The sequence below is a fragment of the Syngnathoides biaculeatus genome, chromosome 19, assembly GCF_019802595.1.
Source record: "Syngnathoides biaculeatus isolate LvHL_M chromosome 19, ASM1980259v1, whole genome shotgun sequence".
NCBI lineage: Eukaryota > Metazoa > Chordata > Actinopteri > Syngnathiformes > Syngnathidae > Syngnathoides > Syngnathoides biaculeatus.
The window spans coordinates 12,583,462-12,609,094 of record NC_084658.1 but is presented as its reverse complement, the minus strand read 5'-3'; the positions used below and the strand labels follow the sequence as shown (position 1 = coordinate 12,609,094).

At 44.6% G+C, this 25,633-nt stretch overlaps 1 protein-coding gene across 1 annotated transcript in view; it reads right to left on the bottom strand.

The window, feature by feature from the left end:
• Positions 1-25,633, bottom strand: part of ptprn2 (protein tyrosine phosphatase receptor type N2) — a 110,201-nt gene that overhangs the window by 40,906 nt on the left and 43,662 nt on the right. The window contains exon 11 of the mRNA XM_061805863.1: positions 10,944-11,008. Within this exon, the coding sequence (XP_061661847.1) occupies positions 10,944-11,008 (65 nt within the window). The remainder of the gene's footprint in view (positions 1-10,943; positions 11,009-25,633) is intronic.

The window sequence follows — 25,633 nt, the reverse complement described above, 5'->3', positions numbered from 1 at the left end:
AAAAAAAAAAAAAAAAAAAAATCCGTAGACGTCATCAGCCGTCTGCCTGCCACTACTTCAAACAACAAAACATTTGGCTGATCGCAAACAGAATTAATTATGACTTGCATCAAGAATTTTTTTTTTTTTTTTTTAGAGCTCGGGAATGCGGCGATAGATTGACGCCTCATTGTTGTAAAGGCATACAATCAATCTGGCCTATTTTCACCCACGAGCATAATTACAGCGGCGAGGCCTCGGCTGAAGCCGCGGTGATGCCTTCCCACTCCATCTTCAATGTAATGAACTGTGACTGGCGTGTGATTGCATGCATTCAAGGACGCCACTTCCCAAGATCAACAAGCAAGCGGCAATTAAATACGATCCTTTCTTCCCGTTCTGGATATTGACTCGAGCATAAGTACGACAGTTAGCGTTTAAAACGGGACACAAAATCAATATTTCAATGGGTTTATGCGGGTGCGCTTGTGTCAGCTTCTGCTAACGAACGGATAATCCTATTTGTCGGTACAGTGAACGCCTGCTTGTCGTGTTCAAAATCCGCCCGCAATAGGTGAAACTATGCAGTATGGAGAGATCACGGTGGAAAAAAACAACTTAAAACTCAGTTTTGAAACACACTGTACATGTATTTGAACAACGGGGGAAAAAAAATGATTAAATCTTAAAATGCATAGAAAATGTCTGTGAGATTTGGATGTGAGTTCAGAGTTTCGAAAATGGCGAACATTTTTTTTTTTTTTTTTTAAATTGCCACCCATAATTGGATTTTACTGTCAAACTAAACATAAAACAAAAACATACATAAAAACAGCTTTGCGGTAGTAAAGCTAGCAAATGCTAGCGGACAATGCAAAATGTATTGTACTTAATTTGGTCATTGTGTGATGTTTTTATGAAATAAAAAAAATTGTCTTATTAAAAAACATTTTTTTGGGAGGGGAGGGGGTGACTTGACCGGAGCAATGGCTTTTCTTTTCATTTTCAGTGGGCCAAGACAACTACTCACGACTTTTCACTATTCGTGGCAGGGCTCACAAACGGCCCAGGCTTACGCGTTTAGAAATTGACGAGAACAGCCGACAGTTTGCGTCCGGATCGGCAATTACGGTCATTGCCATAAATAAAAGATGATAGGACAGCCGATTACATTCAATTCACGGGGAGCAAAGCGTGCTCAGCGAGCGATAATTAACCTCCTGCTTAGCGTCGGCCGCTAATCCAAAACGTGTAATTCCGCGAGTTAGGTATTCAGTTAGCGCTAATTTTAACATCCAGGCAGACTTAAATGTTTTAATTAAATAGCAACCCCCCCCCCCGTTATAATTCAATTGACACAGCGTAATAAATGCCTGCTTCCATCCAGCAACAACGCAACTGGATGCAGTCATTTGCCATTTTGCGCTCTTAGCCCGCAGCGAGGGCTTTTCCAGCAGGCTACCAGTAGCTAAGTGCCAGATGTGCTAGGCCAGTAGCGGCATGATAAATGGCAGCGGGTGAGCCCCCTGCTCTCGCATCCCACCGCCGGGTCCCTCGGCATGCAGCTTTGCGGGCCAAATGGCATCCGCGTGCCTTCCCAGCTGACATTTAAAGCCTCTGCCACGCTGCCCCAGCTGTGGACACGACGGGTTCCTTTACCCCGCCTTCCTTCAGCTTCTCCCGGGCACCGAGCCATCGGGCCCCAATCCTACCAGTGCCAGTCAAACAATTTGCATAAACAGCCTGCTTTCAAAGCACGTGCCGGGTAAACATCATGCTTCACAATCCAGTCATTTGTCATTTATCACATGGTGACACGGTGCGGAGTGGTCCTCCTCGGTTTCACAACAGAGTTCCATTCCCACGGTGGCGGAATAACACCAAAATTGTACGTATTGTACACATTTTATTTCTGTTCTCGACATCCCGCTAATTTATCCTTCCACGCCTTCCTAATTCCCCAGCCAAACATCCGAATACAGTGGTTCCTCGCATTTAATTGATTTCACTATTACATTACATCATGATATGTACAGTAATCGCATAGTTCAAGAGAATTACACTCCCCCCAAAAATTGTGCTAACCTTTTTAGTGTCTCCGCTTGGCCACCTCGAGGCACTTTACGGTAGATATAGTGTTCATTGAGTCATCTCAACTCCTTTGAGCTGATTAGTTCAGCGCTAATATTAGTTGGCCACCTTTTATTCTGGGAAAAGATGCTTTAATTTGGGGGGGGGGGAAGGGGGATGTTTACGTGATACGTCACAATTGTATTCTTAATTTCTCGTATTTATTAATTTATTCATATTATGTAGGTTATTAAATTATATATTATAATTATATCTAATAATAATAATAAATTTATCTTCAATTTATTCATCTTAATTAACTCTTAATTGACAAAGCTACAATAAGGAGAATTATTTGCTTGATTATGTTTGACACATATCTCCATATGTAGTTATGCACATTTTTTTTTTTAATTATGCCACAGAACTCATTGTTGGGTTTGAGAACGACTGCCTTAGGGTACCATTGAACTGATTGTAGTACTGCACCGAGCAATGAAATATTAGCGTTCAATATTTACTTGGTTACATTGTGCAAAAGCTGAGTGGCAGTCCTTTCATCTTCTTATGTGTCCGTAAGATATCAAATGCAGAACAACTAACTCTGAACAACAAAATATTCATACTTTCAGTGGAAGTTTATAAATAATAAATTACTATTTTGTTCTACTTAGAAGACTTTGTCTAATGAATATTTATTCTTGCCATTTTTTTTCCTTTTTAAATCCAGCGCACTGTTGTTATCAGGCGGTATCAGTCCCATTTTGTTTTCCTTTAATCTTTAAAAAAAAAAAAAAAAAAAAGGGCGGAATATCGCAGGCGTCTTACTAATAAGCACCAAGCGGCAGCAAATGCAATTCCTCCGACCGGCGAAGACAAATCATTCCGACGAGGGGAAACTTCAAAGGACAAGCGCACATATTGACCATTTTCCGACATGAGAGCGAATAAAGTCCATGAGAGCTGTGCATGTTGATCCGTACCGCGCGTGGATCTTATATACCACGCTGTACTTCAAAACATGTTTGCCCGGCTGAATGAGAAGAGCAAAATTCAATTTTACGTCATTTTCAGGGTAGTCAAAGCATACAAGTTGGCCAGTGAAGAAAGCCTTGACGCCACTGTAGGATAAAAAACACTTATTACGATGTTGCCTCTTATACAATAGGTTTGAAAGAAAACAATGGTGTTGTAATCCCATTTTATAATACTCTATATAATTAGTAACGATAATTAAAAACAACATCAAGGAAATTTGTTTTTGCCAGATATTATACTTCAGTTCTCAGGTCTTTAGTATTTCTTTACACAAGAAAAAGACATAATACTTACCTGTCTACATGTGTTACTTCACCATTTGTGTTCTAATATTCATTGCTCAAGGGTTATAACACTAATGGTGTTTTTTTTTTGTTTTTTTAATTCGTTGTTAAGGTAAACGGACTTCACTCTGACAAAGCAATATTTTTGTCTTAACTGCACAAAGTGTAATGCTCATTGTTTCATGTTTAGTATGACAGTAAACCACAACAGGGAGTGGCAGTAACTCACCGTATAGGCAGCACACGCACACAATATAATACACTGCAGATATGTCTTCAAACTCAACTATTTCTGGAGATGTGTTTCCAATCAATTGCGCATTAGCCTTCAACTAACTGCCTTTTGGCCGCACACCACCTATGCAATCTCCTTCCGACGGTGTCATGAACGCGGACAACAAAAGCGTCGCCCGCCTATAAATGTTTCAGCGGCTGTGTGTGTGTGTGTGTGTGTGTGTGTGTGCGCGTTTCAAAGTGGCTCAAATGCCATTATCGCGGCGGATGTGAATGTGAAATGTCACCGCCGAGCAGCCCCGCTGCGCCCGCAGCCCTGCCCGAGTCAGTCGGCCTCTTTGGAGGACTCCAGCTGCCTCCCCGCTGATGAAAGGCCGTACGGCGGCTCTGCTTCTCGGCAACCTTTTACCACCACGTGACCTTTTGGACCGCAGAAATGCCTTTGATAGCATGCCATACAGTTTGTTATTTGCCTCGCTATACAGCTGGATGCATGCTTCTTGCGGGCGGCGGGGAGACGAGTGAACTTGTCTGTTTTTAATGAGTGTCAGAACATGCGTCTGCCTGCCACACAGGCATGATTAAAAGACTCTTCGTGTTTTTTGTCTGTTTAGAAGGCGTTCAGTTATATTGGCTTATGTTTACCACTAATGACAAGCGGTCCCCGGTTAGCAATTGTCCCCAAGTTTTTGAGGTTACGACTGTGTACGGGTGAGTGCGTCATCTCGCAGCGCACGAAGGCACCCACAGTCATCGCCATACTGATTTACATTCATAGCCTAGAAGTGTGTTCACACCTTTATTTACTGTAATATGACATTTTGAAATCATGAATGCTATGCAATCAAGTACTGTACGTAGGTAAAAAAAAAAAAAGCCTTGAGATATGCTTGTAGTTTAAAACACTCGTATCTCAGATCATCTTTCCCTACTGAAAAATAAAACATTTTGGAATGTGCTTTTTTTATCGGGAAATAAGCATTCTGTAATATTTACTTATGTGAGGAACTTGGGGTACCAAGCGGAAAACCCCGTGAAGGTTGGAGTCGACTTTCGAACCTCAGGAGCTGAAGTTGAACTTCTATCACACATACTGATTCCCGCAAAAGTTTGGGGGATTTTTTTTTTTTTTCCGCCAAATGTTTTGGTCCTACTGTAAATCATCCAACTTTGGGGCCCTCCTTACTTAACTACCGTAATTCCCGGGCTACAAGCCGCGACTTTTTTTTCCCACAGCTGCCGCGCTAGTTAGCGTTAGGGCCAGCGTGTTAGCACCGCTGCGTTAGTATTAAACTCTCTGTGTACCGAAGCTTATCACCAGATGCGCTCTCTGTAGGCCAGGAATTAAGGTAAATATATTCAAGACAATGCCAACGGTGCATAACTTTCGTTTATAATAAAACCCACTAAACATCATGTCCTCGTCTTGGAGTCCTGCATTTGGGTCCGCCCGTGCACAGTTGGTTCGTGACATAGACTGCATGTATCTGGAATGCGGTAGGAGGCTGACATTCGAAACCAGGATCTCTTGTCTGCGAGGTAGACAGCGTTAGTGTTAGCACCACTGCGTTAGCATTAAAGTCTTTCTGTGTACCGAGGCTTATCACAAGGTGCGCTCTATGGGCCGGGAATTACGGTAAATATATACAAGACTGAATGCCAACGGTGCATACACTCACAAACGGCACTGAGTGGACAGCTTGCCTCGCTGCCATGGATGATTTACAACCGAGCGCTTGAATCACCAGGTGACATGCAGCTGGGGGAATTTGGCACTTAATGAGAGCTTCTTAACATAAGCAGTATGCCGGAGCTATCTACCGACACAGAGGCCGCTGTCAAAATGTCAGCGGATCTCAATTCAGCCACTGACTTGCTCCCACGGGGACACCGGCACTCACGCCAGCGGGGGGTGGGGGGGGGGTTGGGGGGGGACCCCCAACACGGTGGCGAATCCGGCGGCGGAAAAGCAGGGAGAAGCGGGAACTGGTGCCCTTTTCGGCACCATGTGTGGTGACAAGTTCAAGGAAAAACCTGACGAAAGAGCGCTCTAGAAAAAAAATGAGTAGAAACAACAAGTGGAGGTGAAACCATGCATGGGGGAGTATGTTATTACTTAATAGTTGGGTATTTTCCTCATTAAAAAAAGATTTGTTGCTTTTTTTGGGTGGGGGGGGGGTTTAGAACAGATGATTTGCATTTCTAGTCATTTCAATGGAGAAAGATGATTTGAAAGATGTGTGTTCAGAGTTAACTCCTGAAGCGAATTCAAATGCATTTAATTTTAATCTGTTCTATCCCCGTGAAAAAAACGACTACAATCGATTGTGTTTTAATAAAGACAAATTGCACTTGTACAGTACACTGGGTGGATTTGCAATGTGTGAGGAGACTGACATTCGAAACCAGGACCTCTTGTCTGTGAGGTAGACAACTAACAACTAGCTCACATCTAAATCATTTAATTTCAAATATAAACGTGTACCGGCCCAAAAACCGAGATCGGATCTCCATGCCGACTATCGGCAGAGCCGCAACCGTTCCCTCCTCGGAAGGCTTCACACCGATGTGCGCTTGTCTTTGTGGTGTCTTTCACTTCAAACCGTCGCCAAAGCCTCCGAGAAATCCTCTGAACATCACACGGCTCCCTTTCAAAATATCCTTCTGAGCATTCCTTTTATTCCATTCACCTCTCCAGACCAGTGATAGGAGACCCCCCCCCCTCCCCCCCGCACACACTTTCCAGCTCAGTGGGGAGGAGGTTATCGAGGGAAGAGAGAGGCTTTCCGGTGATGTGGAATGATGACGCGTGCGCTCGTCACGTGACCGCAGTACCCAATGAATACGTTCGGACGCCAAGATGTTGTGGAAATTTGGAGTTTGAAATTGTTCGTCATTATGGTAAAATCATGAGACTAATTTCAGCCAGCCTAAAAAAATTTGTTTGGAAAGCAGACTTGTTTCTCACAGCAGCAAAGACAAGAGTGTTAAAAAAAAAAAAAAAAAAAAACAACAAACACTAAGTCCAATGAATACTCTCCATAACGACCCAGGCTAAAGTCAACATTTTCCCCAACACTCAAAGATAATTCTCCGGACCAACTGTGCTACTTTCCTATCTAGACAGTGCTTCACCACCATCTTGTGGCTTTTAGGGTGTCTCGAAAAGAGCACACAGGTAAAAAAAAAAAGCGAAAAGGTGAGCGTTAGTAAATGGGAGAAAACGGGACAAAAGATTCCCAATTCCCAAATTTGCGAAGAGTGAATGTGCAGTTGGGGGATTACTCGCCAGAAAAAGGACACCTAATTGATCTCAGTGGGACACTGTTTTGAAGGTAGCGCACATGGAAGTCCAACTATTGTCACAGAACTGATTGCGGCACCACTGGACCCTTATCAACCACCAGGAATTTCTTTGTCCCAAATTTTTTTTTTTTTTCCCCCCACATCCCATACAAGACTTGTTACATGTTCCCAGACGACCTCCATTTGCTATTCGGGTCCTTCGGCGCGTTACCACTCGGGACTTTGCTGTTAATCACAATGACGCGCCGCCTCCTCCCCCCTCATCACCGGCATACTTCATTTACGGAAAACAAAGTTGACGTTTTTTGTTGCATTTTGTCGTTAGGGGTGCGGCGACGCCGGCATCCGGAATGAACCAGATATTGCTTCTCCGCCTATTGATGGATGACTCCTTCCACCCCCCCGCGTTGACATTTGCTTATCCTCGCCTGCATCTAGCGCTATTGACGTGCGCTCTATCCGGACATCTTTGCTAAGCTGTTGTGTCATTTGTCTCCTCTTCAATGGAAATGGAAGAAGAGGGGAGTTGCAAGCGATAAGACTTAATGACACCCACCACAGCGCCAGCTTGACTCCCTACTTGGGGAAGTACTCTCATCTGCAATAATACTTTACTACGCTAATTTGTCTGTCTTGGGCATTGTCATTGCAGTTTAACCAGTATATTTGCTGTTCTTTTTTGCCCCTAATAGGTAGAAAGAAAAGCCCACTCTGTGAGCTTCTTGCACGCAGTCACTCATAACTGTCAATTTAGAGCAAATCTAGTGAAAGCAGGCTTGTGGTTTAACACCTTTTAAACTTAATGCATTTGAAGAGGCCACTCTGCGGCCTCTCCTGTGAAAAGCGACCATTTTGCACAACTTCTTCTCAACTCTCCACTTTTCCCACTGCAAAGCGGTGACGCCATCGCATCCAGGGCAAGGACGTGCGTTTCCCCTCAATGGGAGGAATGCGACAGGTTATCTCGATACACTTCCAACGATACCACGCGTCCATGTATAAAGATACCTAGCTTCCCTTATAGCATAGCTTTCATGCTATTTATAGGCAATAAAAATGATGAAAATATTTCAAATGATGATGCAATTCACTTCAATTACAATACAATCCCCTATAATCACAACACTTTGCTACAAGATGAATTACCATACAGTTTTAATTACAAAACCAAACTTTACAATCCATTACAGTAGCCTTTCCTCCAATGATGATAGTCCAATTAAGATAAGATGAATTTCACTCCAACTGCCAATTACTAATTATGTTAGCCTCCAATCACAGTGCAATTATGATTCACTCTCATTATGAAATGACAAAATTGACCAATAAATATATGGTAAGAATCACTGCGATTACTGCACGATGTATTCAAATGACAATGCAATGCGATTCAAACTGACACAATTCCGTAAAATTGAACTTAATCCAATCGCAATACCAATTCACTGTACTATTTTTACGGTACATGACGATACACTCGAATGGCGACGCGTTCCAATATGTTTCCCGCAAATTCAGAAGAAATACGTTTCACTTGGTGATGTGCAAACTAACCCTAAAATAGGATTCACTCCAGTTAAATTACAATTCAATCCAATAACGACGCCGTAAAAATACCTGCAGTTACAATAAAATTAACTCCGAAGGCAAAAACGATACACATTTCAATTACGAACGATTCACTGAAATGACGATGCCATGCAATACAATTCACTCCAACCACAATATTATTTGATTCACTCCAATTACCAAGCAGTGTTATTGTTGCACCGCTGCATTATTACTTTGTTTTAGCACGAGTCTTCCAGTCCTCGTTGCCTCATTTATTGACAAATCCAAAATACAGGCAAAGTTGGCACAGCTCTTATGGGGAAATGAGATTAGTCTGAGACGTGAAAGAGACCGGGTAATAAGACAATCTTTAACATCACTGACTGTACATACGAAAAGTAAAACTCCTTTAAAAAAAAAAAACTAAATCTATTATATTGATGCAGCATTGCATCCGTCGTCGATGATTGTTCCTCTCACATCCCAATTCCAGAGAGTAGCAATCGACAACTTTTTTTTGTGTGTGTGTGTGTGTGTGTGTGTGGGACGGTAAATGCAGCACTTCCTCGACATGCGTCGTCACAAACAAGTGAAGGCGCAGATTTTCTCCCCATGAGGTGGAAGGCAGGCAATTTTTTTCTCCCCCCCCCTTCCTCCCTCTGCCTCTCTCCTGCAGAGGGACTATTATTGCGGCTAATTATCTACAAATAGGCCCGATATGACAAACACAGCCCCCGCCACTAAGTGCACGAAATCAGTCAGCGCGGGTATGAATGAATGAAAGCGAAGCAAGGATGGGAATAAGATAAGTCACTGGAAAGAAATTAAAAAAACATAAAAAAAGGGAGGGGGTGGAACCTGATAAATGAATGACATACAATTGAGGCGACTATGAAGAGAAAACAGAGTAAGACGCAGGATATAAAAGTGAGGCAGATGGCCAAAGAAAGACACCAAAAGGGACAAACAGAACAAAATGATAGTCTATGCCATGCGCGCCGGTTGTTGCCAATGGCAACCGTCCCGCGATGCACAGGCAAGCATCCATCCCAGCATGCCGGGTGATCAGGCCAGCTCAGGGGTCTACGAGGCTGTCTGTCTCATTTCCGCACAGAAACTCATTTACTAAGCGAGCTGTGACGCGTCAATGGGCGCTTGATTAGATCCTTACCTCTGACACATATGAATATTAATCAGCGTCAAGTGAATACACATTTACTCTCCTTTCATCTGGATCACGTTTGAGGGTCCTCCGGTTCTCCTCTTAATTTTTGCCCAATGAATATGTCACGGGTGCATCGCCTGGGGCCGAAAAGCCCTCCAGATAATCTGGACATAGTGACTGCGCATTGAGCTTTTAAACAAAACGCCTCGGGCTTTTTTTTTTTTTTGTCTTGTTGTGGCTATATTCGCCATGGCGACAATAGCTCTCGGGGGTGCCTAAAGGAAATTAACACGCAGAGGGATGGCAATCACGGCAAAAACACTTAAACGGATGTGTGGCGACGATACGTCGGGCCGGCTTAAGACGGCCGCCGTGCGCCCGCACAAATGAAGCTGCAGTTGTGAAACGGATGCCAAAACAAGTGGCTGTTATATCTTTGCCCATGACCGCAAACGCAATAATATGCTAAATCGTTGGCTCGTTTTCACCTCACAGATATACTTGAATTTTCCGTATTTATTCCTCCCACATTCCAAAAACATTCATGCTCGGTTCATCGAAGACGAAATCGGGTGTTCAGCTATTACCATTTGTCAGTCACCCATGGCATATATCAAGGGTAACATCGGGGGTGGTCTTGCAAGATCCACATCCACCCATCACTACTAATAAATTAGGTCTTTTTTTAGCTTTTCTTGGCATGGAAAGATGCAAAGAAACTATTTACCCATAATAGTAACTAACAACTTCTACCTTCATAACGCACAGTGAATAAGGATAATTCCATTTCAAGATTAAAAAAAAAAATAGCTGTGATTTGTGTCGAGGTCCAATTTGTGAACATATCATCATTGTAAAAGTAAGCTATTTTAATGTAATACATTCGGACCCGTGAACCGTCGCCTTCCCGGTTGTAAATTTCGCCGCTCTACAGAGGATTTGAAGTCTTGTGTGATTTGGCCTATTAGAAAATGAAATCCCCTAAAAATAGGATAAGCAGTACAAAGTCGACTAATCAGTTCAAACTGTGCATTGACTAGTTTTGAACAGAAGTCAAGGAAAAAAATGTGGAAAAAAGTTTTGCGTGGAAAAAAAAAATGCATGAATGGTCTTGAATTTGCCACCTGTGGTGGGAACCCTCACCCAACAATTTGAATTTGTGGTTGTCTGTCTCTATTTGCCCTGTGATTGACTGGGAACCAGTCCAGGGTGGTACAGTATCTGCGTTTCGCACCCAAGTCGGATCGGATAGGCTTCAGTTCCTATGTACGGGCTAAGGAATTGGACGATGGATATTTTTAGTGAATGCAACTTACGTCACTGACTCCAGCCTCCACTATCTTCAGGCCTGTCTCCTTCTCCAGCTGCTGCTTTGCTCGAACTGCACGGGAGACAAAAGCGGAGGCGGAAGTGAGCATGAGCAGAGGATGACAAAGTAGCACTTTTTTTTTTTTTTAAATTCCCACTTCCCAGGGCGGAACCAGTTGGTCGGTGATATCGAGAGTGATGTAACAGATGAGACGACGTGAGTCAGATGTCAAAACGATCGCAGGGAAAGAACAGCCCACGCGGGAACGTGCGTCATTTACCGCTGGGTCGGCGCAACTGGGAAAATGAACCGCTGCTTCTTCGACAGTCAATCGATTGTTCTGAACGGATGGCGGTGCAAGACGAGCATCTGTCACAAGGTACCGTGAAGTCGATGTCATAATAGTCGGAGATGATCTTCACTCGTCACGTGGATGAAAGATGACTATAGCAGAGTACGGGGAACCCTGGCGTATTTGCAGTTCACAAGTCACAAATGTACCGTAATTCCCGGCCTACAGAGCGCACCTGGTTATAAGCCTCACCCAGGACATTTGAAAAGGAAATACCATTTGGTACATACATAGGCCGCAGTTGTGTAAAAGCCGCAAGTGCCCACATTTAAACAAGATATTTCCAAAGAAAGACAGTACACAGAGAGTTTAATGCTAGCGCCGCCGCGCTAACACTAACGCCGTGCTAACAGGGCTGGTTAAAAATAAAAACATACCGGTAAAAATCACTTCGACACGGCGGCAGTAACACACTAGCGCAGCGCTAACAAGCCCGGACCGGTAAAAGTCACTTCTTCGGCACATATACTCCACCGGTCTCACTCTTACCTTTTCCGCTCGAGTGCCCCCATGCGGCCGTTAGAAGAAAATGCGCAAACTTGCTGCATCACCGCATAAACCGCAGGGTTGAAAGTGTGTGAAGTGTGATTTTTTTTTCCCTCTCTTTCTACAACCAAACTTAAAATGTCACAGGATGCCACCAAAGTCCTGCCTAAGTAGGAAAGTATCGAATCGGTGTCAAGGAAGCATGCCATGGAGCACAGAAGTTTAGCCAGGGTTGTTATGGAGAGTTTTCAGTTTACGTGCACGTATGTGTGTTCAATTGGGACGGATTTAGGTTTCGGATGTACAGTGTTTCTACAATCGGTTATGTGATGCTGGTTCAACTTCCTTTTGGTCCTCCAGCAAAGGAAAATCCACATGAGTACTTGGCCACATTTTGGGACATTCACACTTGGAGGTACCACTGCACCATTGGTTTGAAGGCCTACAAATGGTCACGGATATAACTGGCAGCATTTAAATCGAGCAAGACCGTCACGACGCCAAACATTCAGGAGTGCAACCGACTGAAGCTGAAGTGTCTTCGCTGATAACTTAAGCTCCCTCATTTTGTCCTCACAATAATTAATACACCGCACATCTCACGATCTCATCAAAATATGCCAAAGCTACTTCCGCCGACCCGCTTCGTCAGACATATTCTCATGTAAATCCGACACATCCATCACGTCCCCACCTTTGAAGCAAACACGTACGTCGCAAAAAAAAACAAAAAAACAAAAAACAAAAATCAAAGGGGGCTTTCATAGATTACGCCAAATTAAATAACGCGCGGAAAACGCAGCATCCTCTTAATTGAGTTTGTTAGCATGTGAATGTGAGTTAAAGCGCGCAGGTCCTTTAATTCCCATTTCCCCCAGATGAAGGCTATGCAAATGACCCTGCAGAGACTGAAGCTCACCTCGCACTCCACATCGGGCGAGGGCCCGTTTTAATTAGTATTTTAATCTGTCCCGGTGATTCCACTCGGGCCACAATGTATGCGGCATTCCATCTAATTAAGCATGCTACTTTTAGGATAATCATCCATCTCTCTGGCTGTCTGCCGCGCTCAAACCCTCTCATCTTGCCGGTTTGAGTAGGACGCATTGATCATCCTATCATCTCGTCAATGCGGTGGCGTATATTTTAGGCGAAGAGGAGGAGAAATAGGGGAGGGTTGGGGGGGGAAGGAGGGCAGGTGCTGGACGAGGTCACATATACAGCGACTCCCCAAAAATATCCACGCGCAGTCTGACTGCCCCATTGCCTTATTTGGTGTTTTTATTTCTGGTGCAAATAAAATGGTGCCTTGTTTATTTTGTTACGTGACATTACAGTGAAGAAAATAAGTATTTGAACACCCTGCTATGTTGCAAGTTCTCCCACTTAGAAATCATGGAGGGGTCTGAAATTTCCATCGTAGGTGCATGTCCACTGTGAGAGAGATAATCTAAAAAGAAAAATCCAGAAATCACAATGTATTGTGTATTTTTTTTAATGATTTATTTGTGTGATACAGCTGCAAATAAGTATTTGAACACCTGTCTATCAGCTAAAATCCTGACCCTCAAAGACCCGTTAGTTCCGCCTTTAGAAGTCCATCTCCACTCCATGCATTATCCTGAATTAGATGCACGTGTGTGAGATTGTTAGCTGCATAAAGACACCTGTCCACCCTATACAATCAGTAAGACTCAAACTTCTAATATGGCCAAAACCAAAGAGCTGTCCAAAGACACCACAGACAAAATTGTACAACTCCACACGGCTGGTAAGAGCTACGGAGAAATTGCCAACCAGCTTGGTTGGAAAAAAGGTCCACTGTTGGAGCAATCATGAGAAAACATGACGGTCAATCTCAATCGGAGCAGAGCCCCATGCAAGATATCACCTCGTGGGGTCTCAACGACCCTTAGAAAGGTGAGGAAACAGCCCAGGACTACATGACAGGACTTGGTCAATGACCTGAAAAGAGGTGGGCCCACCGTTCCCAAGGTGACTGTTGGTAATACACTAAGATGTCATGGTTTGAAATCATGCATGGCACAGAAGGTTCCCCTGCATGATTTTTTTCTCCTCTCTCACAGTGGACATGCACCTACGATGAAAATTTCAGACCCCTCCATGATTTCTAAGTGGTAGAACTTGCAACATAGCAGGGTGTTCAAATACTTATTTTCTTCACCGTATAGTAGGGAGTCAATGATGTACTCGTTAAAAAAGGCAATAAACATAAAAATTAAAGTGAATCCACGAGTAATGAGGAGTCAAAGAGAGTACTTTTTTTGAAAGGGGGGGGGGGGGGGGCACGTAAATTCAAAGGACTAAAAGATTGAATGCTCCATAAATCAAGTCAAGAAAAAGTGCCATTAGCGAGTAGGGAAAAGTCTCCGCGCGTCTCATAGATGAAACTCATTTTCAATTCGTGTTATGTATTTTGTCGTCTGGCTGCCAGGGTGGAGCTACCTGGCCGCTGTTTCGGAGGGGGGTAATGAGCGAGCTAATTGGGCCCAGCTGGGCGAGGGCGTAGGTGGCGGGGAGGAGCGAAGGTGCTCAAAAGGTCACGCAACGTTTGGCCGCTAATGAGGACCCCTCTGGGGCAGCGGCGGCGGCGGCGTCACGAGCCAAACGGAGAAAAGATTAGCCCCGCGTCAACGCCAGACGACACGTGACCGCCGCCCGGCTCGCCGGCTGACGTGTCCTCGCGGGCCGGAGCGGGTCGGTATTTAACGGCCAATCAACGTGGAGGGCTCTCCAATCAATGCGCGGGAAAGGAGCGGAGGGCCCCGCTTTAAATGGAAACACAATCTACTCAGAGAGATCATTAAAGTGCCCGCTGGACGGTTGAGGGGCGGAAGTGAGCGTCCAGCCCGGGGATGCTTCTGTACGCAGGACAGCTCGTTGCTCTTCGTTCTGCTAATCGTCTCGTTTTTGCCAAAACACCAGCGGTGGGAATGTAATTAGAGCAACTATCTGTGCTGGGAAGTCTCACAGAACTGTATAAATAAATCATTACTCAACTTTTTTTTTTTTTTAAAGATATGATTTATTTACTTCTGTATGTACATACAGCACAGGCGTCAAACTCAAGGCCCAGGGGCCAGATCCGGGGCGCCACATGATTTTATGTGGCTGGCAACGGGAAATCATGTCAACTTCCATGATTGTTACAATCAGTACCCAAATTTCAAATTCTCATATCATAAATGATAACGTTGAGATACTGCGGCCCCGTAATGGCCCTCTGAGGGGGAATCCCGTAACTACAATGTGGCCCGCGACACCCCTGACATACAGTATCTTCACAAGAGGTCTATGATTAAGAGTTTGTAAACACCGCCCCCAACAAAAAGAAAACATTGAAATTCTCAGGATGTGTCACGTATTACATACGCGGAGTAAATTGGCCGGGACTGCAAAGCGCACGCGCCGATTTCATGCGCTTCAAATGAGCCGGCAAATATTCCTGACAGACTGTGGAAGGAGACGTCAGGTCTCATTTCAGCGAGACTTCTCCAGAGATTCTTAATAGGCATTGTCCGAGCCGATCTCATCTCATCTCTGATGTGATCCCATCTCTGCCGCGTCTTTTTTGATCTTTGCGGTTTTCCCGGTGACGCTGAGCCCTTGATAAAAAGACAATCTGCGTGTGCTCCATATTTATCAGGTTCCAATGTAACAAGATGGTCATTTTTTTTGGGGGGTGTAACACCTCCCTGACACATACCCTCAAAAAAATCCATCTTTTAAATAAAGCAGGGTGCCACAGTGGCTCAGCTGGAAAGCGTTGGCCACACAGTTCTGAGGTCCCAGGTTCAATCCCGTAGCCGCCTGTGTGGAGTTTGCATGTTCTCCCCTTGTCTGCGTGGGTTGCCTTCGGGTACTCCGGTTTCCTCCCACATCTCTATTATGTGCCCTGTTATTGGCTGGCAACCAGTCCAGGGCGTACCCCGCCTCCTGCCCGTTGACGGCTGGGATAGGTTCCAGCATTCTCGTGAGGATAAGCGGCAAAGAAAATGGATGCATGGAGAAATAAAGCAGGGTACAGATACCGATAATCCGGCCTCACTTGGGCATTTTTCCTGATTAATACAGGCAAAGTCAGATTTTTTTTTTTTTTGTCTCTCTCTATAATTTGATTGGAAAATGGTCCAGACCAACAAATCATAAATATTAATCGTGTTCAAAATGTACGATTGCAAATCCTTAATTGTATTTCTTTCATCATGAGAGACTCCACTCTCACGTTTTGAAATCAGCCTTAACTTCTACCCAACAGAGAAAAGCTCGTCTCTCATTCGTAAAGTGCCAGTTCAACATCCTTCCTTGACACCAATTCTTATTTAGAAGGCGCTTTGGCCATTTTAGGACATTTCAGAAAGAGCACCATAGAGGTGGATAGTTGAATTTGTGAGGAGCGGAATGTGAATATGCAGGATATTACTTGAATTCACTTTCCATTATTTCCTATGAGTACAAATTCCGCGGACCATGGCCGCCTCACTGGCAAGACCGCAAAGGCCAACGCCTGAATAAATAAACCTCTTTTAAATGTTACTTTCAAGGCTCTTCCCGATCATCGCCGCTTCCACTTCAGGTTTGACGTGAGCGTGCAAACCCAATGTCGCCGAAACGAATAAATACAGTACTTGTATGCGCCAAACCGGGTGTGATTCAAATGATAAGCCTCCCGACTTCTTCTCGGAATCCGCGTGGGAAGAAGTGAAGAACACTTAAAAAAAAAAAAAAGTTCATCAAGGACTTGTCAGGGGAGGAAGAAAAGGCCATTTCAATCACCCGCTGCCTTGGACACGATTGGAAATCCTTGACGCGCACAACGAGGAGCAGAAATACGAGGTGCGAGCCAGACTTTATCTGACCTTTAAATTGCTCACGAGCATATGCACTCAACATCATTATCTGCCGTCGAGTATAATTTGATTAAAATGGGCCGCTTCTCCGCCATATGCTCGCCGCTAACGTATTGGCGTCCCCGCCCTCATCGTGAATTCTAACGGCGATCCCCAGAATGATAATCATGAAGTCATCCGAGCTTAAAGCCATGAATATATATGTTCATTCCTCTGACACATGACATGTGGTTGTTATTGTTGGAAGCGATACAAACGCGGTGCGGCGAGATGGATCACTTCCTGTGGCCCTCGAAGTATTCGGTATTCCAGCCTGCCGTAATGCCTCCAAACGAGGGAATCGAGTTGGCAGATTTCAGCCCGGCCCCGCTGACTGATCTGTTAATACGCAGATACACCCCCCCCCCCCCCCACTCCCACTCCCTATCTGGATCCTCGCTCCCGCCTCTCTATACGTCAATCCCGTCCAAAACAAAATGAAAGTGTTTATTGCAGATGGGTGGGGGTGGGTGGGGGGGGGGGACGTGGGGTTGTCACACCTCGCTCTCTCCACAGCCGTTAGCCTTATCAGTAGGCAATCGCTTGGATATTAAAGCTGCCATTCCGCCCATCATCCCCCCACCCCGCACATATAATGACGGTCTGCACCTATCGGGACAGCTGAAAAGACGGGGGGGGGGGGGGGGGGGCTGCACCCATTCCCTCTCCCGCCGCCGTTTTCCAAACAGATAGGCTCCTATCCATTTCTCACTCCAAAAAACAATATGACTCCGAGCTCAGAGTATGAAGAAGCGCCGGGCGGCGGCGTACAATAAATCACACGTGACCCTTCTCAGCTGGGACTTGTACGTGACGATACTTGTCAAAATATACATTGCAGCAGATACGCTTGTCACTTTTATGAGCCTTATGTCTTCGGCTTCCTTTATTTTCTCCCTTGCTCCCCGCAAGCACGCGTTCGCAATATAATTTAGTTGAATGGATAAAAAGAGATTCTACCAGAAACAAATACAGTCAAATTGCTGCAAACGGGCATTTAGGAAACATTGTATTCAAATTAACATTAAAAACGACGACAGTGAAAAGAAACAGAGTTGCGGATAAACTCATAGTGACAGGCTTATGATTCACAATCATAGGCACGAGTAGGAAAACACCACAGGCAGAGGAGAGTTTGCTATGGAAGTAAATATGTGCTACCAGGATTTGATTTTGAAATGCCACTGAAAACAGGATTTGAATTTGAAATGTAAAGTGATCACGTTTTCAATAGTTGTATTTCGGTGTAAGTTTTCAACGTGAATAATTCAACTGGCTACAATTCGCTGTCTTGAAATTCATCGACTGTGCCACCAAGCAGGGTTACTTAAGGTCAGAACCAAACAGCCAGCCAATCCAGTTATGCTTTCCAAGTATGTGACGTCACGCGACTATGACGTTCACAACTGTGTAAACTACAGAGGAATAAAGATGACGAGCCACACAATGAAGTTATGGAAAAGACTGGTGGAGGCTAAACTCAGGACAGAAGTACGTATCTGCGGGTAACAGTATGGTTTCGTGCCTAGAATGAGTACCACAGATTCATTATTTGCCTTGAGGATGCACGTGGAAAAGTACAGCGAAGGTCAGAAGGAGCTACATTGTATCTTTGTGGACCTAGAGAAAGCCTATGACAGAGTACCAAGAGAGGAACTGTGGTACTGCATGCGCAAGTCTGGTGTGGAGGAGAAATATGTTAGAATAGTACAGGACGTGTATGAGGGCAGCAGAACAGCGGTGAGATGTGCCGTAGGTGTGTCAGAAGAATTTAACGTGGAGGTGGGACTGCATCAGGGATCCGCGCTGAGCCCCTTCCTGTTTGCGTTAGTAATGGATAAGCTGACAGACTAGGTTAGACTGGAATCCCCTTGGACCATGATGTTCGCAGATGATAGTGTGATCTGCAGTGAAAGCAGGGAGCAGGTGAAGGAACAATTAGAAAGATGGAGGCACGCACTGGAAAGGAGAGGAATGAAGATTAGCTGAAGTAAAACAGAATATATGTGTGTGAATGAGAGGGGCGGTGGGGTCGACTTCAAATACTTGGGGTCAACAATCCAGAACAATGGAGAGTGTGGTAAGGAAGTGAAGAAACGGGTCCAAGTAGGATGGAACAGTTGGCAGAAGGTGTCTGGTGTTTTATGTGACAGAAGAGTCTCCCCTTGGATGAAGGGCAAAGTTTACAAAACAGTGGTGAGGCCGGCCATGATGTACGGATTAGAGACGGTGGCACTGAAGAAACAACAGGAAGCTGAACTGGAGGTGGCAGAAATGAAGATGTTGAGGTTCTCGCTCGGAGTGAGCAGGTTGGCTAGGATTAGAAATGAGCTCATTAGAGGGACAGCCAAAGCTGGATGTTTTGGAGACAAGATTCGAGAGAGCAGACTTCGATGGTTTGGACATGTTCAGAGGCGAGAGAGTGAGTATATTGGTAGAAGGATGCTGAGGATGGAGCTCCCAGGCAAAAGAGCGAGAGGAAGACCAAAGAGAAGGTTTATGGATGTGGTGAGGGAGGACATGAAGACTGTGGGTCTTAGTGAGGAAGATGCACAAGATAGACTTTGATGGAAAAAGATGACACACTGTGGCGACCCCTAACGGGACAAGCCGAAAGAAAAAAAGACAGCAAGAAGAAGCTCATCAACACAACTAGCCTGCCCCTTAAAATAAAAGAAAATAATCCACACAGCGCTAGCTTGTATTGCTTATGATTTGCAACCCTTTTCCAGTTTGGTCACTGTACATATTTCAATTCCCAACCCAAGTTTAACAGTTGGATTAAGTGTTGGTTGATTGGTCATCGACCCATACTTAACCCAAATGTAAAACTTTTTGGTTCCTCTAAACGCACCACTGTACATTTCTAATTTCAGTCGTTTTTGTGTTTTTTTTGTTTGTTTTTTTTTTAAAGCTCAGTTTTTGCTGTGTGCCGATGACATCATCGGGCGGAAGCATCTAATCAGCGCTGCCAATCACGCGCCGGCTAGCGTTGTCACATGGTTTCAGAGTGTGCTGTTCGCAGCATGGTTCAGAGGGCGGGGCTGGGCATGGGTGGTGGGGTGGGGGGGATTCTGGCTGCCTTGCTGTTTATTCACCCTGATCGATCGTTTCACGCAGATAAGCCAACAGAATTACCCCCCCACACACACACACACACAAACCAACTGCTGTTATTTAGCCTAAAATCAACATGACCGGTGGCTCTGCGACACAAAAAGCTCAAGCAAAACTGAAAAAAAAAATCCTTTTAAATGCCAGTTTTCTCTTTTTCTGCCTGACAATTACAAATGACGTTGAAGGTAATAAAGTGCGCCAGTGGCCCTGGTTCGGCGGTAATGGCGGCAGCGGCGTAATTAGCATGCGCCGAGGGTGCACCAAAGACCCTGTCTCTGATATCAAATACATTACAGGCTCCTTCCTCTTTCAAACGGAACCCACATGACACTTTTATAATTGCGTATCCCCCCCCCACCCACCCACACACCCCTTTCCTTATTCTTATTAGGGGGCCTTTTTGGAAGATGGCTCAATAATAAACCTTCACAACTCCTTGCCTCTACTGCATGTCTCGAACGGGCGCGGTGCTTCTAATATTACCAAAATGCGATATGCGCACCCCTGGGTGCGCGTTAGATTAAAAATTTAAATTGTAAAAATGTTACATTGCAATAATAAACATGACAGTTACATTTTTGTTGTGAATGTTTGTGAGGGTTTACTGGGGGTGCGCCAACGCTGTTGAAGAGGGAGCGTGGATAAAAATCTTCAGGAAAGACCGTTCAAATAAAAAGTGCCCTAATAAGTCAAATAAATTACTTATTTTTAATATAATACTCCAATTTCCGTGGAAATGACTTGTATTATGACAGCAACATTGTTTCGTCTTATCCCAAGAATGTATATATGAAGACCTCACTTTCCATTGACTGTTCCTGTTATTTGCATAAATGCAGTACTGCCTTGTGCACACGCGCATAATATTAGTTTCTTGGCTGGTTGCTTGATAAATAGATTGTGGCTGTTCTGACACGGGGTGTAGAAGAGCCATTTTGCCTTTGATTGGTGCTGACACCAATTCGTCACGGACGGCGGGAGATGGCGGGAAGAGCGGCGGAGCCGGCAAATGACTCACATTCTGCCGCCCCCCCCCCTCCCCTCCAGATGGGGCAGAATCCTCGGTGGATGTCAGTCAATGACAATCGCTCACAAGTGATAGGATGATGGCAAAAGACGAGGAAAAACAAAACGGGCATGGCGGCGATTTCGAGTATGCGAGAGACCCCACAGGTGGGAAAATGCGGAAAGTGTGTCCTTGCTGCTATGCTATGCTTAGTGTACTTGACCTGGCACACGACAACCGATCACAATACCCACATCGATAATTGCAAGTCAGCCCGATTAGTTGTATTTTTGTACTTCAAGTAACTGGCTATTGGTACATGTATCACAATCACGGAATCAGTGCCACGGTCCAATTGGGTGCTGATCACGCGTACCTGCAATTGTAAAACAGTTATTCCATCGGATTTGTTCCATCTGTGATCCCGGGGAATAAAATGGATATATATTTTTAACGTTACCCGTTTTAAACATTTAAATTTAGTAGGTGAAACACATTGTAATCATATTTGATGTAATTGTAAGTTTTACATTTTTAGGAAATACTGTCAGTATTGTGTGTGCCTTTATGACGCATGCCTGGTGGGACGTCAGTCTGTGTGTGAGCCTTCCTGGGGTGAGCTGTGGCTGACAGCAGCCCCTGTGTGACCGCCGGGCCGCTGTTGCAAGTCAAGCTGTGAAATTTTGATTTGAAATCAACCGGAAAACTGCGCTCATCTCATTAGGGATATTAAATGTGCGTGTGTGCGATGACACTCAAACACATTCAAACTTAAATAAAAACATCAATAAGAGTTGTCTTTTTTTTTTTAAATATATTTTGTGATTTTTAGTTTCCCCCCTTTTTTTAAATATTTGTATTCAAATCCTTTTAATCATGTAAAGCAGATTCAGTTACCTTAGTTACCAAATAAAATTGCTCTGCTTGGGGTTCAAATTGACATCTTAAGACGCGTCCGTGAGTGACAGCCGATGTAAACTTCTGGATGTCAGCTACTGTTTGAAGAGAGCCAACTAGGGGAAATGCTCATTGGAGGAACTCCCCCCGCACACGACTACTTCCCTCCCCACTGAGGCAACGATGACAGAGGCAGCCCTACCTGTCAGCGTGGCAGCAATTATCCTGCAGGCTCTCTCCACGGACCACCTCCTGCAAGTCTCCGCATTACTAACCACATCAGTGAGCAAATACATAGGCAGTGCGCGTCCTCACGCATGGGTGGGCAAAATGCGCACCTGCAGCGCCGTACATATTCGCACCTACACAAATGCGCTTTTCATCCACAATGCGCTCTCTACAAGCTAATGGGCCGAGCCGATGACGTGCCGGTGCGGACATCCTGCTCATGCCCGGCGAAGAACACGCGTCGTGAGGATGACGCGGGAACGAACGGGCTCACGCACGCAAACGCCGGCATGTACGCGTCAACACAATGGACCTTTCCGACCTGTGAATCACTCGTACAATAATAGCCAATCAGATAGCCGCCCCTCTCGCCGTATTGTCCCACAAGCAATGCCGGTTGTCAGCAGCGTGCGCTTGGAAAAATTAATGTTCCGAAGAAAATGGTCCTCAGATGCGCTTGGGGAACGTGAAATTCTGATGAAAGATATCCAAGATAGTTGAGACCGCTCTGTAGAAGTCTCTTGGACAAGTCTGACGCATTTGGCAAAAAACATACCCCAATATTATCTGGGATACGCGACAGAGAATAGGCTTCAAACACGTTCTGTTCAATCGCTATTTTCGAAGCTGGTGGGACATGGCTAAGGGGGCGGAGCTTATGATCGGCATTGGAAAGGTCCACTGGACGGGACGCACGGCTTAAAATTTGGAGAAAGACTGGCGCTGATGTTAAATAAATACGTCCTACAAATACTGTAGACGCCTTTTTTTGAGTGTGAGAGGGCAAGAGCAAACTTTGTTGAAGGAGGGGGGTGGATTAAAAAGTTGGGAAAAAGACAGCGCTAATAGACCAATTGACGCTTTGTCTCAAATAGATTCACGTACATTTTGACGTCATCCGAGTGAATAGGCAAGCAAACTATTGAAGTGGGTTAATTAATTTAGTTTGCATCATTGTATAAAATACACAACAAAAAGTTTCCATTAGTTAATTGTATTTTGTTTTTTTGGTGCACCAACAATGAGGTTGGAGACGAAGCGGGCTTAACACGGACAAGAGGGCAGGATGTGAGCTCCAGTGAGTCAGGATATATTAAAAATAAAAAAATAAAAATAAAAAAATGAAAAAAAGACAGACAAGGCTTCCATTTTGGCTGCAGGGAGGCCTCGCAGAGGAAGGAATTGATCCGTTCCTCGCCGGCTGGCTGACTCGTGTTTCAGGAACAGCTTGACTGTACAGTCAGACCTGTGAAGGGTGATTTCAGAAGGTGGTGGTGTGGGGGGGGGGGGGGACGAGAGAAAGGATGTTCGGGGTGGGAAACGACAACCCATGTGACCTCATTACTGAAAATTTGTTCCGACTGTCATTAGCAATCACAGACCCCATCACTCAAGTCCAGAGTATAAGGGAAGGGTGGGGGCATGAGGGACAGGGTGAAGGGGCTCTGCAGGGGTTATGACAATTATCAAATAACGTTTGATAACTAGATGTAGACTGGGTGTTGAAAGATTCTGTATGTTCGGCACTGGATATTCAGGGCGCGCAAAAGGACTCAGTGTAGTTTTGTGAGGCACTACAGACATTTCTGCAAGGAGGGGGCACACCGAGAAATCCTTTCAGGGTGGAAGCTTTAGCACTTTTTGGGAAAAAAAAAAAAAACTCCCCACTAACAATCCAGACTAAACTTCCCAAAAGTACAAAAATCTTCATGTCGCAGTTCAACAATAATAACCTGATGTCATTAGTACTCAGGTTGGGCTTTGGCTGCATCTTGCAGCATTTTAGGGCTTTAAAGAAAGCACACGTTCCCTCAATGTAAACATATTTAAGTTGAATATGTGTGACTAGAAGGTCCGTTTTCACGATGGGTTCTAATACAACACTCTTTTGGAGATAAATCAAAAAGTGATCGTATCCGCGCTGAGCCGTCAGCTGCCAATCTAAAAGCCCCGCAAACCTTTACGCCGCATCAACTAACCCCCGAACCGCCTCTCACTTTCTCTCTCCCTCGCCGCCACCGCCGAGCTTTTTGGCGAGGCGCGAGCCTTCCGTGCTCGTCATCTGCGTGTGCAGCTGCGAAGTGGTGGAGGGTGTCAAAAGAAGACGCAACACAACCGCCTCGCTCAGCTGTCAGCATTAGAAACATGACATTGCCTGTCAGAGACGTTATTAGCACTAGTATCATTCCGTATTCCACCCTTTTTGCGTCTTCAGGAGCAAAATGTATAGAACTTCAGACATGTGACTTTTTTTTTTTTTTCTTTAAATGTGGCCATAAAATAAACATGCCCACAAAATATCTCCACACATTATACCTTCAGTATTTTGTGATCGTAAATGAGCATTTTTTTCCACAGGTTGTAACCCTATTGTGACCACTATCCCCCCCACCCATGTAAAAAATTGATTATCCTCACAACTGGACCAGACAAAGCAAGGTATATTTAAGAAAATGCAGACTTAAAAAAAAAAAAAAAAAAGCCTCACTTTGTTATTTTTTTGACACCAACACATCACAAAAAAAAAAAAAAAAAAAATCAATCTTAGAGCACAGCTCCACGCAAACGATTTCTTTTGGGAACACGAAGCGGCAATTTCGAGTCACAGCGTGACGGATAAATCTTTACGCGGGCGGCTGCGGCACGCGTATCCCAAATATCCACTACATATGTCGGGCAAACTCTCCCGTGATTGCAGTGGCGAGGCAGTTTCGACGAGCGTGCATAAAGCGAGAGACTTTTTTTTTTTTTTTTTTTAAAGGGACACCTGTTGAGCTGCCACGGCTCATCTCCTCCTCATTTAACCGTCTGTCAGGGCTCCGCGGGGCTGATTACAGCCAAGTTCTGATTCCACTTGCACTGCTTATCAGTCTAATTAGGGCCCCTGGCAGGTGACTTGAAGAAAGTTGTCTGCGTCGCCAGTGTTCAAGGCGTAACCATTTGTAGCGGCTGCTCTCAAGCTAAGGGTTGCCAAGGGGGTGCGCCAGACTAAGAATGGAATTCACTCCGGTCTAGTAATTACACTGACTTTTTTTTTTGTTGATGTTGGTGGTGGTGTTTTTGTTCCACTAACTTTTTAGCCATACAGTGTCACCGACCTAATTCGGGACTAAAGTTATTATTAAAGTAAATATCGGAAAAATATGAGGAAACTTTATGGCTTTTTTTTCCCCAATTCTGTCACGATTTTGCCACGCCAGTGATCGGCAAAATGGCGCGCTTGATGACAGAATCAAGCTTAATTCCAACTACCCCCTTCAGCATAACCTTTTCGCAAAAACGTTTATTACCGTAATTCCTGATTTATAAACTGACACACGCTTTCAACCCTGCGTCTTATGTGGTGATGCGGCTAATTTGTGCATTCTTTTAACGGCCTCAAGGGGCCACTCGAGCAGAAAAAGTGACACCGGTGGAATATATGTGCTGAGGAACTGACTTTTACCGGTATGTTTTTTTTAACCGGCCTTGTTAGTGCTGCGCTGGCCTGTTGCTGCTGTGTTACAGCTTTTTATATATATGTATGATTTTTTTTTTCATTTAACCAGCCCAGTTCATGCTATCATGTTGTTGCTATGTTAAGCTAAGATAAGGTATTAAAACTTTTAAAACTCTGAGTAATGTCGTTGTACATATCTCGTGTTTCAACATCGTTTCAATGTGGGCCCTGCGACTTATGTACCAAATGGTATTTCCTTTCC